This window comes from Streptopelia decaocto, assembly GCF_964273445.1.
Source record: "Streptopelia decaocto genome assembly, chromosome: 2".
Classification (NCBI taxonomy): Eukaryota; Metazoa; Chordata; class Aves; order Columbiformes; family Columbidae; genus Streptopelia; species Streptopelia decaocto.
In genome coordinates, this window is record NC_138655.1 from 54899080 (window position 1) to 54915805 (window position 16726).

The 16726-nt window shown below is 39.4% G+C and overlaps 1 protein-coding gene across 6 annotated transcripts in view; it reads right to left on the bottom strand.

The window, feature by feature from the left end:
* Positions 1 to 16726, bottom strand: part of PIEZO2 (piezo type mechanosensitive ion channel component 2) — a 308441-nt gene that overhangs the window by 58777 nt on the left and 232938 nt on the right. For all 6 annotated transcript variants that reach the window (XM_082043960.1, XM_082043956.1, XM_082043957.1 and 3 more), the window contains 8 exons: positions 16427 to 16659; positions 12958 to 13118; positions 11817 to 11993; positions 11513 to 11638; positions 9326 to 9526; positions 7347 to 7551; positions 7102 to 7203; positions 6470 to 6635 (listed from right to left, as the gene is read on the bottom strand). In XM_082043960.1, the coding sequence (XP_081900086.1) occupies positions 6470 to 6635; positions 7102 to 7203; positions 7347 to 7551; positions 9326 to 9526; positions 11513 to 11638; positions 11817 to 11993; positions 12958 to 13118; positions 16427 to 16659 (1371 nt within the window). The remainder of the gene's footprint in view (positions 1 to 6469; positions 6636 to 7101; positions 7204 to 7346; positions 7552 to 9325; positions 9527 to 11512; positions 11639 to 11816; positions 11994 to 12957; positions 13119 to 16426; positions 16660 to 16726) is intronic.

Below are 16726 nucleotides of genomic sequence, written 5' to 3' on the forward strand. Positions count from 1 at the left end.
CAATATTATTCAATAAAAATGGACTCTGACTCTTAAAGACAACTGGACCTGTCTGGATCCAAACTTTCTGACATACATACTTGGCATTTGGTTAAGTCACAGTCCAACAGCACAAATCGCTCAGATCGAAAGTTTCAGAAATTAGAGGGAATATAAAAAGGAAGAGAATAATTTAGCCTTTTTTCCCCTGTAATGTTAACCATTTGCTACATTTTAGCAGTCATCTAAAGTAGTAAATATAACTGTTATTCTCATTTTCAAAATATACATTAAATGTAATAGCATTGGACATCTCTAAAACAAACGAACAACAAAAGAGGATGTAAAGAAAAGCTTCTCCAAAGGCAGGAGGCAATACGACTGTGTCAAGTGACAAACAATGTAGTTCTTATAGATAGAAATCTCCCTGATTTTTAAAAATATGCAAGCCTAATCACAAAAATGGCTCCCAAGAATTCACTTTGAAGTGGATGTCTTACAAAATGGTGTTTGAACAAGTCAACCAGGACACATCTAACCCATGAATATCACCAACTATCCCAGGTACCTTCGTGCTGGCCCAAGAACAACACCACACTGAACCCAATGGACAGAAATATATCTGAGTAGTCTCAGGTAGATAAAAATATTCCTTAAACCACACTTTATTCAGTTGCAATATTCCAAAACTCCTTGTCTGTTGCAGTGTGGAGTCACACATCCCCCTAATTTTCATTAATTATTTGTAATGACATATGTGTCAAGTGCGGTAAGAGCAGGAACGATGAACTGTCTTGGGGGGCGTTCTCAACATATTGCCTCTCAAATCACTTGACACACTCTCAGATGCAAATCTTTACATTCTGCCTCAGACCCCAGAAAGTTAGAAAGTTACAAGTTTTAGTTCCTTACTCTGGAGATTATTATACAACAGTGGGAGGCTGAAGCTCAAAGCCACTCCAACAGCTAAAAAGACCCTACACAAACCCAGAAGATCAATAGGGGTGTATACCCTCTGTTTGAAAACTTCTTCATAGACAGCAGAAAATGCTTAGGCTTGGATAGTATATACCGTAATTTTATGCTTTTGCTGCAGACCACAGAGATCATTAGTTTAATGCCATGTAAACCTTCCAAACCTCATCTTCTAAGTGGTCTTTAAATCCACATCCAGTCACAGAGATGCGAGGTCACCCTCAGGATGTGGTATTTGACAATACACCTAGGAAATCTGAGTAGCTGCCTCCCAAGGGGACAGCCCCACTCCCCTTCATCCCCTTATCGCTGCATTCCAGCCCCTTCTTCAGCTTTGGCTCTTTGAATTGGTTTCAAGAAGCAAATTTGAAAAAGACTATTTATTTTGGGGGGAGGAGAGAAGGAAGTAAGACTTTTCCGCCCATTCAGCCTATGAACCAACTCACTGCTGATGTGTTGAATGCAAAGGTAGGAGTGCATAACCAGAGGCCACAAATACAGACATGGATCTGAGGAAGATCAGCCACTACACCACTGTACCAAGAGAATCAAACTATGGCTTTTGGTAGCATGGTAACCTCTGAATGAGAAATTATACAGAAGAAACCTGAAAGATGACTGAAAAATAAAAAATGCTGATTTGCCAGCTGTGTAATTAGCAGAACCCACTGATACTCTGGATAACATTTTTGAAAAAATTACCATATCACCTTGCTCAAAAGCAAGGAAGACGAAGTCTGAAGTTCATTCCACCTATCCATGAAAGCTATCATAACCTCAGATGCCTTTCCATATCAAATTATGTGCCTTTCTTTACTAAAGCTTTATTGGTCTTACCATGATTGCTTCAATATTTTATTTCCACAGGATTAATTTTTAACTGCAATACAATCCAGCCTGTTGCAAAAAGATTGCTGTAGATGCAGTTGTGTTCCCAGTACACTTAATGATGTGTTTGGCTATGGCCTGTCTAGTGTCCTGACCTCTGCCTGCAGGCACCAAGAGGTGCTGATGCTGCAGCTGACAACCCCTTCGAGGAAAGGTGTTCTTCCTCAGCCAGCACTTTGAAGTTTAGGGAAAGAACACACTTCTGCTTACACACTGATGAGAAAATGTTTTGCTGTTGCACTGACTGATACAACTCAATGCTTCTTCATGCTGGATCCCCAATCAGCCACCTGTGTTGCTTTGAGTGTGGCTCGACACCTCCAGATAACCCCAGGGCTCTTCCTTCAGCCCTCTTCCGATGGTTTCACTCTCCTCCAGGCATATTATCCCTATATAAATGCATTCTGCAAGCTACGTCTACTCCCCAAATGAATTTCTCCTCCTTTCCTTCCTTCCTTCCTTCCTTTCCTTCCCTTCCTTCCTTCCTTCCTTCCTTCCTTCCTTCCTTCCTTCCTTCCTTCCTTCCTTCCTTCCTTCCTTCCTTCCTTCCTTCCTTCCTTCCTTCCTTCCTTCCTTCCTTCCTTCCTTCCTTCCTTCCTTCCTTCCTTCCTTCCTTCCTTCCTTCCTTCTTCCCTTCCCTTCTTCGGTATCTCCTACTCTTTATATTCACAGCAGTCTGTGTGACCCTGCATTACTGTTTCGCCTCCATCCCAAAAGACTTTCGCTGTACCTCCATTTCAGTCTTCAGAAGGCAGCTTCATTTGTTTTCCCCAAAATTCACTTCTCTATTTCAATGGATGTTTAATCATTTAGAGTCATTTAGTATCGTTAATCCTCAGGTCTTAGTCCCTTCTATTTTCATCAAGACCTCTCCTAGGACTGAAAATCTCTTAGTCTCACTCTCTTATCAATGGGAACATTCCTTCATGCTTCTATCCACTTTAAAAATTCCCAAATGCAAAGTTGTTTTATTTACTGAGGCTCATTTTATTGGCAACAAAATGTTTAATGATTTTACACAACAAATATGATTTGAAGCCTGTAATGATGATTTGCAGATCCTCTCTCACTACCCTAAGTTAGAAGTGTACTTCCAAGAGAGGAATTATAGCTGCCTTTGAGAGACTCCACCTGACGCACCTCATGATGGTTCCCAGGGTACAGGTATTAAAGGGGACAATTTGATGACTGGCTGTTAATATTGTTTCTGCTCTTGAGAGGAAAAAAATAGCTTACATTCCCAATTTTTTTCCCTGTCAATGTCTAGGGAATGTCTGAAAACTGCTTGGGAACTGAAATGAGAATTTTCCAGCATCAGAGGCTGTGGGAAAGGATTATCCTCAGTGAAGTAACTTTAAATCCCGTTTCATTGTAAAAGCTCCTACTTCTGTTCTTCATTTTCATTTCTGTTTCAAAGGCCTTTGGTTGTGCTCTCCCTTAGGGTCAAGAGCATATCCCCTGAGAAATCTGGGGGTGGAAAGACAAGAAAATTTCAGGAAATCTCTTCCTTAGACTGCATTTATCATTGTTGAGCTCAAGTATTTCTCCAGAGAGAAGAAAATTAAGGATCTGAAAAGATGTTATTTTTCTGCCACTGTTTATATTGTATTTAAAAGCTTTTTATTCATGCCTACTAGAACAGCGATCTACTGACATCTTCTCATAAGAAGAGACACATCAGAGAGGGTGCTTCACTCTGCAATTTCCACTTCTTTTACACAGCAGTAAATGCACATCAGGCTTCTCAGAAAACACATGAATACTAAGCACTATTTTTTATGGTTTGTAATTTATTCATCACCAGTTTGTCTTCATTTATTTGTCTGGCTCTTTCTGACTGACTTCTGGAGAAATTCCATTTTTCATTTCACTTGCTTGGATAAGGTTTGAATGAAGTTCTTGTCCATGTTACTAAATATTTAGACCATTCTGAAACTTCTATAGTAAAGTGCAAGAAATGTTTTTAGGCAAAATCCTTTCAGTTCCAAATTGTCTTGGATGACAGCCAGATACATACATTTTCTTCTGACATATCTATCTCCAGTGGATTCTCCAGAGCTTGAGAGTCCTTCTTTTTAAAGATTTATAATCCCTAATAAAAGATTCAGCCACTTTAAGAGTCCATCCAGTCATTCTCTGGTGCTTCTTTGAAGCAAATTAGACATTTAAGATTGCATGTGTGCAATATAACATCATCTAAAGCCTAGAGAAATCTGTGTTGTAGTTAAAGCATTGAAGGAGATACTTACAGGCTCAAAGAAAGGACATCATCAAGAATACAGTTCATACTAAAGAAACATTTGTTTTTACCTATATACCCCATTCTACAAGTATGTTGCCATTACAGATTCAGGAAGCTAACATTACAAACAAAGCAAAAAAAGAAGTTACAGCTGACCTGCAAGAGCATCTACAAGAAAGGGTATCATAAACAGGAATTTCCTCTGTTCCTGAAATTAATGGGCTTTGTATTTATTTGATAGATTTTTCAAACAAAGATGTCCCTGTTCTGTTTCTTTCTCCACCTTGTTCTTTTCAATCTACTTCTTATTCACACAACATAAAACTATCACATGAAACAGTCAGACAGATTTCTGTATTTACCTGGAACAAGTATAAAGTGATCACAGTTTATTTGTTCAGCTCACCACAACTAATGGGATTTTTTTTTTTAATTTTCTGAGTTTTTGTACTCTACACCAGCAGTATTACTTATTGCTTAATACAAGTTGCAAGCTCCCAATTAAAAGGTTTTGTATTGTTAATCATCTATACACAGGTCTACTTGTGTCAGCACATGCCAAGCAATGTGATGCCACCAAAAACTTCAAGCTTATGCATACCATGCATATGAATCAAAACACAGAACCCAACCCAAAGGATTGCAGAGGCAGCAGGCCAGTTCAGCTTGGACTTTGCTTTCCGTTAGAAACCTGACTCTGATTCCCATCCAAAATCTTCAAAGAGCATCCTCTGTGCTTCAAAGTTTTCATGCTTGGCCATTTGGAAATATCTTCTACAGACAACCAGACAACCTATCACATTCCAGGGAACGTAGAAAACATGCCAAAAGAGGCTGTCTAAAAAGCAGGATTTTCTTGCCTCTTTTCCCCTGCTGAAGACAGCCTTAAAACACATTCTCATCACTAATGAATTTTTGTCAAAAAGATTTTTTTTTCCCCTGGACTAAAGGGGAAAAATTTGATCTTCTTTTCTTTCTGCCAGCAACCATGGCACCAGTGATAGTCTTTGCCAGTGACCAATCACGTCACTGATGCAACTGCTGTATTAGTTTTGCAAAGATGGCCATGACCACAGTGGCAAGAAAAAACCTCAGGCAATCCCCCCTACACATTCCTTTCAACCAAGCCCTATTTGGCAGATGACTTTTGGAAAGCATCCTCACTTGATGAACCATTTTGTAGATAGATTATGACTTCTATTGGCTAATGTTAATGCAACTAGAGCACAGGGCCCACTGTGTAGACTGGAAATACTCAAGAGGGAGAACTGTTCACCCTTTGACCAGGAGTGACTATAAATCTTTGGACAAATGAGCCAATTGAATGTGTTTCAATGGTCTCTTCTTCAAAGGCATTTCAAGATAGATTTGGCCACCATTTCTAACAGAAACAGCAGAATCAGCTTAAAGATCTTGACAAGGGTTCTGGTGATAGCACTTCTCTGGTTAAAAAAAATAAAAGTTTATCAGCAAATGGGAGATTTTGCTAGTCATTAGTTCAATTTTTTTTTATTTCTTTCACATTCAGACATTGTTGGTAACATGCATTCACAAAACAAACACCTAGCCTGACACAACACAATAGCTAAGAAACCTTACTCTTCCCATTTATTCTTTTAATACTGCATTACACTTTCAGAGACAACTTCAATTAAGAGTATGCCCAGCACAACACAGAAGAGCTTGGCTAATCCGTTTTTGCCAAAATGATCATATAGGAATGGCTCCATAGCTGGAAGACCATCCAGAACAGATTGTCTCAGGCTTTGGCCCCTTTTTATACTATTCACTTTCTTAAACAACCTTACATAAATGTTGGGAAACAGGAAGACAGGTCAGTTGTCCTTCCAAGGCAGTTTTAATGTCCTTATGCCTAGATGAAATAGCACAAAGGCCAGTCTCTTATATTAAAGTATTATTTTGATTGTACATAGACAACAACTCAGCAGAACATGACAGATGACTCTGTGGGATTAAACACATAAATGGGCAAGTTCAGACTACAATGGATTTTTGCTAACATGCCTGTGTTTTGGGGGAAGCCACCAGAGTGATTAAGTCCACTGTAAATGCTGCCCTACAGGGCATTCATGGAGGGAATACATGCTTTCAGGCAAATTTATCATGGAACATCCCTCTGGGGAGCACTTCGAACCATCAGCAGTGTTAGGAAGACTTTTCCGCCCTTTTCTGAATCAGAAGTTGATTGTCCAGAAGCAATCCGTCTGCTGTCTCATACAGCAGTAAATGGTACGTTATGAGATGGGAACACACATGAATGTCAATTCCAAGTAAAATTGGAAGCTGAGAGAGTTACTTTCACACTAGAGAACTTTACAAAAAGGAAGCACTGTATTTTCCAAGTGTTTAAGATTCAGTTCTTACCGGCAGTGAATGAAGTCAGGAACAGGATTATGCTGGCTAAAGGATGCTGCATCAAGATTCATGCAAATTTCCACATTGTCTCCAGCTATGATTCGTACTGCAGCTTTATTTTCATCCTCAAATGTCTGCCTTTGTAAGGACGCACACAGCAGCAACATGAAATCATCTAAGAGTAAGCAGTGGTTGCAAGGAAAAATTCAGTCATTAATTTAGGTGTAGGGAGTGTTCTATATTATGATGTAGTTACCAGGCTGTTTTCCCACACTTTGAATGTCTAATACTGTGTTATTTTCAACACATTTAACAACCATTTGAAATGTATTACTGCATTTATGTTTTTATCTGTCATATTCTGTGACTTTTATTGAGAAATAAATCAGAAAAGGGGAAATAATTCATTCTTTTCTATGCTGCTTCATTTAAAATGGGATATGGAAAAAACAGATGCAGACATTACTAATTATTTGAATTTTTCTACTACATACAAAGCCACACTTAGTATTCAGTTGCCCACAAAACATGTCAGCTCGCTACTGAAGAGTAAATAAAAGGCTGGCTTCACATTATACTAGTACAGATGTGTTGAGCAAAAGACATGAAAACACTTCACAACTATGTGTTTTGATACTTACAGACAAGGAAGACAGGGTTTGGTCTCACAATGAAGTCTGGAAAGTATAACCACTTTATGATGTTGGAGTTGAAGTTTGCATTGCCACTTCTCCATGGATAGTCTGTATGACAGAAGCACACAAAAATGCAATCAGAACTTTATAACAATTACTTTATCCTTTTCTTCTGAATACTTATCAATTTTCCAGCACTTTTCTGTACAAGCAAGCAGCAGTAATTGTCCATAAAGGGTAAGTGCCCTCACCTTTACAAGGAGCAGGTGGGATGCCAATGCAAAGGAAATACTGGAATGTAATGATGCATGCCAGAAAACAGCAGTATTTTGGCCAGATCTCTGCAATAGCTTTTCTTCTACGTCGATACAACACAGCAATCAGCCAGAAGGCATGAATCATGGCATAAAAATCCATTCGTTGACCAATTACATTCACTGATAGAAGAAAACAGGTCTGGGAAAGCAGTAAAGAAACACAGGCAACATTTGCAACCTGACGGCTAGTCAATGCAGCATTGATAAACTATTCTCCATACAGACAGAATGACTGACACGTGCTGGGGCTGACTGCAGGAACCCTGTGCAAACCAATATGCTAAAATAGTTTGTATGTCTCCAAGAGCAACCTAGCCCACCCCAACACTCAAATTTGCGACACTCTTCTAGGAGAGTCAGCTATGTGAATAAAGCACTAAAGCAGGTTTCCATTATGTGATATCTAAAGATACAGAATGGAAAGCGTGTAGTCACAGCAGCCTATATGTGAGATGTTTAATTGTTGCCAAGCAAAGCGCATCTTACACAGCCATATATTTTGATAGCACTTACAGATATGAAAAAGAAGAGGAACTATTAAGACTAACAACGACTGAAGTGTATCCTCATGTGGGAACAGGACAAAAAGAGAAAGGACTTATACCATTCAACTTCTATTGGCTATAGACAAATCCAGTCAGTTACTGTAAGGCAGCTTTAGTTCTCCATGCTTCTAAAGGCGCCGCATCACAGAAAATTTCTGTTCTCTGGCTCCACTTAAAGTAGTCCCTTCACTCAGTGTCATGAAGCATGTTTTCACAGTTATTTACTAATGCATAGTGGATTATTTATTCAGTGCACTTCACTATTTTGATTTTCTCTCTCCTCAGATTAGGATGAGGTTAAATTTATTTCCTGAAGCAAATAGCTCACTGATTACTTTTAATTTTCACTCATTCTTAATCCTCAGACTGGTTTGAACAGTTTATCAGTAGGAAAGGGTGATAGTGTTTATTAGATATGTCAAGAACATCATTATGATTAGATTTGGGATGCATTAGCCTAGAAGTTGCCTTCTGCAGACAGCCACAGATATTTGTGAGAAATCACTATTGCTACAAACATTTCTGAACATACATTTCAGATGCCTGTGAACAAACGGATGAGGTAAGGGAATAGAGATGAAGCTTTTTTTCTTTTTTAGCATTTGTTCAGCAATAGCTTGTCTTCAAGGCAGGTTCAGTTCTGATTTTTGCTGCTGGATTGAGTGAAGCAGATAGAAGGAAGACACTAGCTGAGCCTAAACCCCAGCAGTCTGGGCCACTGCTTCTGGCAAACAGACAAGCAGATCTTCTACTAAATGAGACACCTACCAGATATTTAGGATACATAATGGATCTTTAGAAAAATCTCTTCACTCCTTTGTACCTGCATCTCCTAACTGTCTGTGTGTTTCTTCTCTACTAAAAAGTTCTTTGGAGGAAGAACTTTTTCTTACAATAGTGGCACAAAGTGGCAATAACCTTTGCTGGAGTCCTTGCTCCTGCGGGTTGTTAACCAATATAGTAACAACTATAAAAAGGAAGGAAGCATTTGTGCAGCCAGAGGCAAAAGATGTGTAGAAATGCTTAAATAGAGAAAAAGGTCTGCTAGACTTAGCTTTCTTCTTCAGTGTGTGCATAAGAGGGTACACCTCAATTCTGTCCCTTGTCCTATCTGTTACCCCTTTTGTTGAGTTATAAATAAGACATATAGAGAAACACAAGAGGAAAACCACTGCCAGCAGAGAGATAGCAACTGTGGCAAGGTCTAACAAGAGTGATGACTAAGAAGCATTCAGCTGTCACACATAGTTCAAGATAGTATTCAAAAATAACACAATCAAAAGGTTTGGAATGATAGTCTGAAAAAAAAAACAAAAACAAAAACAAAAAACCATATACATATATATATATATATATATAGCGATTTACCTCCAAACCAAACTTGTAGAAGAAATAGTTTATGAAATACTTGACACAGTTTACCAGTCCATCATCCAGATGTGCTCTGGTAATATCATGGAAAATGGTTTTAGTCACAGGTGCGGTGAGGTTGTTTCGACATCTGTAGTACTCTTGATGACGGTAGATTGTAACTTCAAAAGCCAGAATAGCCAGCATCAATAAGTTATTCTATGGAAGATATAACCAGAAGAATATTAAATAAAAATCAATCCCACAAGAAGCTATAAACTTTTCTGATAAGTGTAAACCCATGAATACTCAAATACATGTTACCAGAGTGCTTCCACACTCCAGGATGCACTGACACTTATTCCCAGCTACCAGCATTCAAAAAAAGTGAGGTTGCTACCACTTCTTGGATTTTGATGAAAAATACTGACATGCAGAAGATACATTTAAAGACATTCATTAAAAAATACTGTAATGAACACTGTTTGAGGAAAGGAAGGTGAGGTAAAATGCACTGATGCATCCATGTGCCCTCTTACGTTTCGTAGCTTCTCTTAAAATATCATGTTTTGCTTTGCAGGAGATGAAGGATAGAAGTACACACAAAGCCACTTGCAGGGGTTCAGCTGGCAAGAACTAACTTCCTAGAACTGCAAGGATGCTGTGTAGTGCAAATATATCCTGGATACTCTTTTAAATGAATAGTCTATCAGCCAATATTCACTGAGCCACAGCTCCTCCTGTCCTAAAGCCAGATTGACTGGCATGCAGCCTTGAGCATCTCTGAAGTGAGTTTTCTTTTTCTCTTAGGAGGGAGATCTGCCTTGTGCTCAACAAAATAAAGGTATTAACTAACTCCAAAATTTGGTAGAAAAGACCAGCTCAGAGAAATTGGCTTGAGGAAGCCATAACTGAAGCTGAAGAGGCAATCTCTAAACCTCTGTTCACGGAGAAATATTTGAGACAACAATGTCCTGAGACTGGTGCCACTGTGTTGGGTTGGGTCTTTTTTGGTTTGGGTTTTGAGGGTTTTTTTGATAAAAAGTTATTTTAGCTTGCTGTCACTGGGCTTCCTTTTCTTGTTGGGGAGAGTTTTACACATTCCATCATAGACAGGCTCATCACTTCAACACTGCAGATATTTGGAATGTCTGTTTTTAAAGAGGCATAACAGAAATATATCAAGACTTGAAGCTTGAGACCTTCAGGTCTAGCATTGAACTGCAGAGACATATTATTTGGTGAAAACCCATCTAGAGTAATTTCTAATCCCAGAGTATTATAGATGTAAAGCTCATAGCATCAAGCCAGACACCACTAGGCAACCTCACTCTCCACGCGGAACTCTTGGGTCAGTAATTGCTCTTCTCACTATATTCTTAACTGTGGGAGGTGCATAGCTAAGGGACTGAGAGGTAGAGGCACTACCAGGGCCTGATATGTCGACCACCAGTGCTTGACAGGGCTTATACAACCAAAGCACACACAAGTAAACTCTCAGGGAAGAAGTGAGGAATAAATCTAGTTAGATCAAAACTTGCTGTTGCTTGCTCAACAAATTTCTGACAGCCTTGAACTGTGTATACACAATTTTAGAGATTTTCTAAATTAAGAAGAGACATGCAAGGTTTCCCCTGGGAGTTGGCATATTTTTATTGTAAGTAGGGTTTTTTAATCAAGATAGGAATAATAAAACACTGCTCACAGGCATCAACCACAAACAGGAAGAAAAACAAAGGACATCCACTTACTGGTGTCTGAATGTATTATTCTTTTAAGCCATTATATTTTCTAAGCTGTGGCTAAAGCATAAGCATTTTAAAATATTAACTGCTTATATGCATATACTGTCATTCAAGGCAATCATTCCGATTAGACCCATCGGTCTTTTTATACCTGAAAGCTATGTACCTCTTAATTACTTAGAGTTCTTAAATATCACATTTCTTAGAGTGCTTTTAACAGATGGAGTCAGAAAGCCACACTTCTACATGCAGATGATCTTAATTGGTAGTGAATCCATTCTGGAAACATCCTATGTAACAGATATGGCTTACTGCTGTCTCTTCTCCTTTGTACTTCCTTATTATCAATGGCTTGCATTATACTTTTGTGTGTGTGTGTGGCAGATAGTTTATTTCGAAGACATTGCTAATTTCATCACAAATAAGAAAATATCTCAATACAGATAATTGAAGAAGTTACCCTTAAGTACACGAGCAGGGGATAAGACTTCCTCAATCCAACCCACTCTGCAGGATCAACTGGTCCACTGTAGAGGACTGAGGTTTTGAGTTCTTCTAAATTGACCTTAGTTTCATTCTCTCCTGGCTAAAAAGAAAATGCAACCATTTATAAAAAATGAATTTAAGGCTGCCTGGAGGCAGAATGGTAATCAGCAATAATACATCAGGTGAACTGTAATTTTCAGTACTTGATATGCTTCCTTTTGCTCTTCTTCATTGAAGAAGGCAGCAGTCAAGCCTTTTTAATATGCACTTGTACTCACCAATGTACAGTTACTGGAAAAAGTGCTGGGATCAATAGATGTGAGCTGATACAACATTTTGCAGACAATAATCACACATGTCCAAACAGTGCAGATACTTGATGCCAAAGGGCGAAACTGAGCATATGGCAAAGCAAGAGCCCAGGCAATTAAAAACACAAAGTTAAACAGAGACACCTGAAAACACAAAAACAGGATGGAAATTACATGGAATAACAAGAGACCTGTGAAAGTCTAACCCTTCCCACAGAAATTAAAAAAAAAATCATTCATAAGAAAGAAAGGGACATAGAAAAACTGTGAGAAAAATACTGAAAAAAATTTACAACGATATTCACAATAACACAGACACAAAGTGGTTACTGAAGAAGAAAATACTTCATAGCTTATACAGAATGTTATCTCCTACATAATATTATTACTCTTAGACCCACAAAACTGCATACCCATCCTACAAACAGCAATACAAAGCACCACTTACTGATTCTGTTGCTTTAGTACACATGAAACAAAGAAGAGATGATACAGATCTGTGCATAAGTGGAACCCACCTTCATTCTTTTGACCTTTCCCCAAAGATGTGAGAAAAAGGATTATATATATATATATATATATATATGTATATTTTTTTTAGTGATCCAGTCCAACTACCCTGTTCAAGGAATGGTTATGTCAGGTAGAAAATTCACACTGCCCACACCAATGGCACAGTTAAAGGTGTTCCTCCCCTCTTCTTTAGGCATAGTTCCATGTTCCTTTTTCTTCAGCACCAGACCCACTTAAAGTAATTTCCCTAGATGTTTCTTTCCAACCCTCTTCTACATCCTCCATCCCTGGATGACGCCCACAGCCAGCTTGAGCAGAAGAAGAATTATGTCTCTTGAGTCCAAAGAATTAGACTAATAAAACCTTAATATCTGGAGAAGAGGGAAAGGTTGAAAATATCTAGGCAGATAGAATATCACTGTAGAAGAAGATGTCAAGGCAGATCCCCAGCAGCTAACAAGCCCAGCTGGATCCTGCAATTTGAGTGAGGTCTGATACGAGGAAAGCATCTCCCTACATTTGGGTGTGCCACTGCACAGCTGATGCTGACAAGCCTCCACCATGGCTAAGATTTTGGCAGTGGGTGTTTACTTGCCTCTTTCACCGTGACCCAGATGATGTAAGAGGAAACAATTTTGATGATATGCAGCTCCAACAGCCACCACACAAAGACTTGCATCTTATGAAAATACTCCAGGAATTTCAAAAACAGCACTGTAAGGCGGTCGATCACCAGATGCCACTTGTTCCTTAAGTCTGCAGAGATGTTCAAGCAGAGAACCATTGGGGGGAGAAAAACAGAGGATATCTGTAAAAAGGAATGCTCCACTACAGTACGAAGAGCTTTCTACGTCTCTTCTACACCTTAGAGTAAGAGAAGTAGGAGGTTAAAGGTATGGCTTAGTGGTTAACTAAGACAAAATGGGGTTGAGGCCCACTGAGCTGTGGTGCTCTCCCTTCTGACCCACATTCACTGAAAGGATTCCTCACTTCAAAAGGGTAGCAGTGTCTTCCCTTGCCAATTCTGCTTTTATTCCTCTCTACCAGAGCCCTTCTTGGGCTCCATTTTCCTCCAGTATCTTTAGACCTAAGTTTATGGATCCCATCCAAGGCCTAGATCTGAGATGCTTCAGCCCTGGCCCTTATCTAGCTGAGAAAAAACATGATTTTGTTTGATGTTTGGAAGCAATGGACCCATTCTGTTTTCAGAAGGCACAGTTTACTGCTATTCAGAAAGCTTTTGAGCCAACCTGGAAGAGATCCATGTACACTAGGAGTAGGATTCTTGTCATATGGGCTTAGACAGCTATGCTACAGATGTCTTCATATATCAGAGTTATCTAAACTGCCTTGGAAACAGCACACCCTCCTAGAGCGTGACTTGTGCCATCCCAGAACAGACATCTGAAACAGACAAGGCAAATTGCAGTCCAGTTGCACATGTCTCTCAGTTGAAAAGTGAGTTTTAGTAAGTGAAGATCCTGAAACTGGGTGAACATATCCCTTCACAGACAGTATTTTGCTAAAAAAGCCACCCTTGCCAGTCATAACCCAGTGAGGAAGCATGTGGCAACATCTATTATATATGAGTATACATGACAACACATATGCTGAACAGTGCTCTCTAAGCGCCCTGTTTACTTATGGGCTAGGTATAAAACTCTTTCACCAGGCTGGTATATATTGGTATAAAATCTTTATATCACAGAATCACAGAATGTTAGGGATATGAGAGATTTCAGAAGCATTTTGGAGATTAGGAAGGATTTTGCATGCTGTGAGAATATTCTTATGGTTAACATGAGAGACAAAAACATTTGCAAATGAAACCAAAACACATCACTGTCTAAGTTGTAAAAATGCAAATGAGTTACCAGCTTATGTATGTAATTATCTCAACTTATCTGGTTCTTTTATATATAAAGCAAACTGAAATTATTATCCTATGTATATGTCCTGGTTTTGTTAAAAACAAGTTTCTCTTTCAGTGAATTTTGCCTGTCAGCTAAAGCCTTCATATTAACTGCATTTTCCTGGAGAACCAGACACATGTTTTGGTAAACATAGCAATGGAATGCAAACTTATTGATAAGCATGGATGGACATCTCGCGAGAGGGGCGACGAGAAACAAGTGACTAAGAAACTGACCAACTGTGTATAACATTCCATTCACGTGAATACTTCATATAAAAGTGGGAGATCACAAGGATCTCGTCCCTTTTCCCTTCTGCTTATGGCCGACCTTAGGAGAGGATCTTGCTGGTCATCCCTGAGAACTGAGGCCCAGTGAGAGACTGAATCCAGCTCCGGTTGGCTGCAGAGTCTAATCCAGGACTTTGGTGGCCGGCTCTGCAGTTGCTGAGACTTTCAAGATTGGTTTTGTATATTTTGTATTATTTTCTCTATTCTTATTAGTAGCATTAGTAAAACATCTTTAATTTTTCCAACTCTCTTCTCTCTCTCTGTTCTTCTTTCCCTCCCGATCGCCTGTCCTTAGTGGGAAGGGGGGAGAGGGAGGGGCAAAAAGGGGGAAGTGGGGGGGAGAGGGGGTTAACAATACATCTGCCAGGGTTTTATTGTCACCCCGCAATCTTAACCCTCGACAGTATATTTGTGGGGAAAAACAGAGTCACACTTGTGTGAAAAGCTGATTTCTGGAATACCTGACAAGCAAATTCAAATTATTTTTTTCTTCTGTCTTTTTTCTCCAACCACAACTAAGAAAATACTAATAAAAATGCTGAGTGATGTCAATGCCATGACTAAATAATTAAATTTGAAAAATTAATTAAGCTATAGAACTCTAATGCTTCATGTGTGCTTTTATAAGAACAACGATTGTTTTTTTCAGAAAGGCTTTATTTATAGAAGTAGATGTTCTCGGTCATTCTTTCATTGCATTTATTTTAATTTGCAGTGTTACCACCATGCAAGGTGTATGACATAATTTGTTGGTAGAAACAAATGCATGTACAGCTTAAGGATGGATCACACATGGCAAGCAGCACCTTGTGCTGTTGCCAGGCCCCACTGGCTGTGGTGCAGAGAGGGTGCCAGGGAGAAGACTGCAGCTCCCCACCTCCCTGCTGGCATGTATTGCTGCACAGGGTAACCTCTAACTTCTGGCCTCTGTCCCCAAGCCCTTCCAGCATGCAGGGGTGGCCAGAGTGCAACAAACTCATCACTCCTCACAGACTGCGTGAGAGCTGGCCAAGAAAGGTTTCCATGGTCCATGAAGACCTCTGTGAGGGAAGATGTCTCAGCCAGTATAGTTTCAGATTAGCCCTCCTGAGGCAGCTAAGCCAGACACACTGCCATTTTGCCTTGACAAAGACCCTGTCCCTATCTACGTGTTGCAGTCCTTTGAATATTGGCATGAAAAACTAACTCTGTGGTAAGGTCATTTCCAGACAATAGAGCTTCCTTGGGTGTTAAACACCCTTCTCTGGTTTTCACTCATGGCTCATATTCCAAACTGAGTCACGGAAATAATTCATGTTAGTTCATCCTAGCAATATCAAGGATGACAACATCAGCCTTACCCATGTCTGCCCTTAAGCATTTTTATGTTCATCTGGCACCAATTACACATTCCATATGCAGAAGTGAAAGATACGACACTAATGTGCACATGAATAATGAAGCAAAGCTACTGGGACTTCTGGAGTGGAGTGCCTTGAAAGCATGCAGTCTCAGAGATTAAATATGTATATGTATTTTCTTTATTATAAAGAGCTTTCACTCTAAAGGAGTTCTGAGGATTTGGGATAGTCTCCTATTAATCCAACCCAGACCACCTAGAAGGAAGAGGTGGGGTTTCCTTTGTTTTCATCCCCTCAGCATCCTACAGAAACAATATGATTTTCCCTAGAAGAGAATGTAGCTTGTTGAATAATTGACAAGTAGCCATCTGCTTAGTTCAGGTTCTTTTGATAAAGACTGTATGTAAAATTAGAAGGAAAACCTGATGATTGAAGTGAGCAAGGGTGACCAAGAATGAACCATCTGTTGCCACTGTTAACTAAGGCTGAGGAAAGTAAAATCTGCAATCTGCAGAGCTTACCTGTCGTTTCTTCTTCCTCTGATTCATTGTCTTCATCATAATCATCTTCCTTGTCCTCATCTTCCTTTTCTTCTTCTTTTCCTTTTTCGACCCTCCCTTTCCCTCCCTCCCCCTCTGGCTCTTCCATTCTTTTCTCACCAACCCCTTCCAGCATTTTATCCTCTTCCTTTTCTCTGCTGGCTGTCAAATTCATCATAGTTATGTCAGGCAGGCTTCCATCTTGGTGCACCAGTCTGTTGGCAAATAGTAGCATGTCAGCAAACTGACCAGTAATGGCATTGTAGTGCTTTTCTTTTTCGC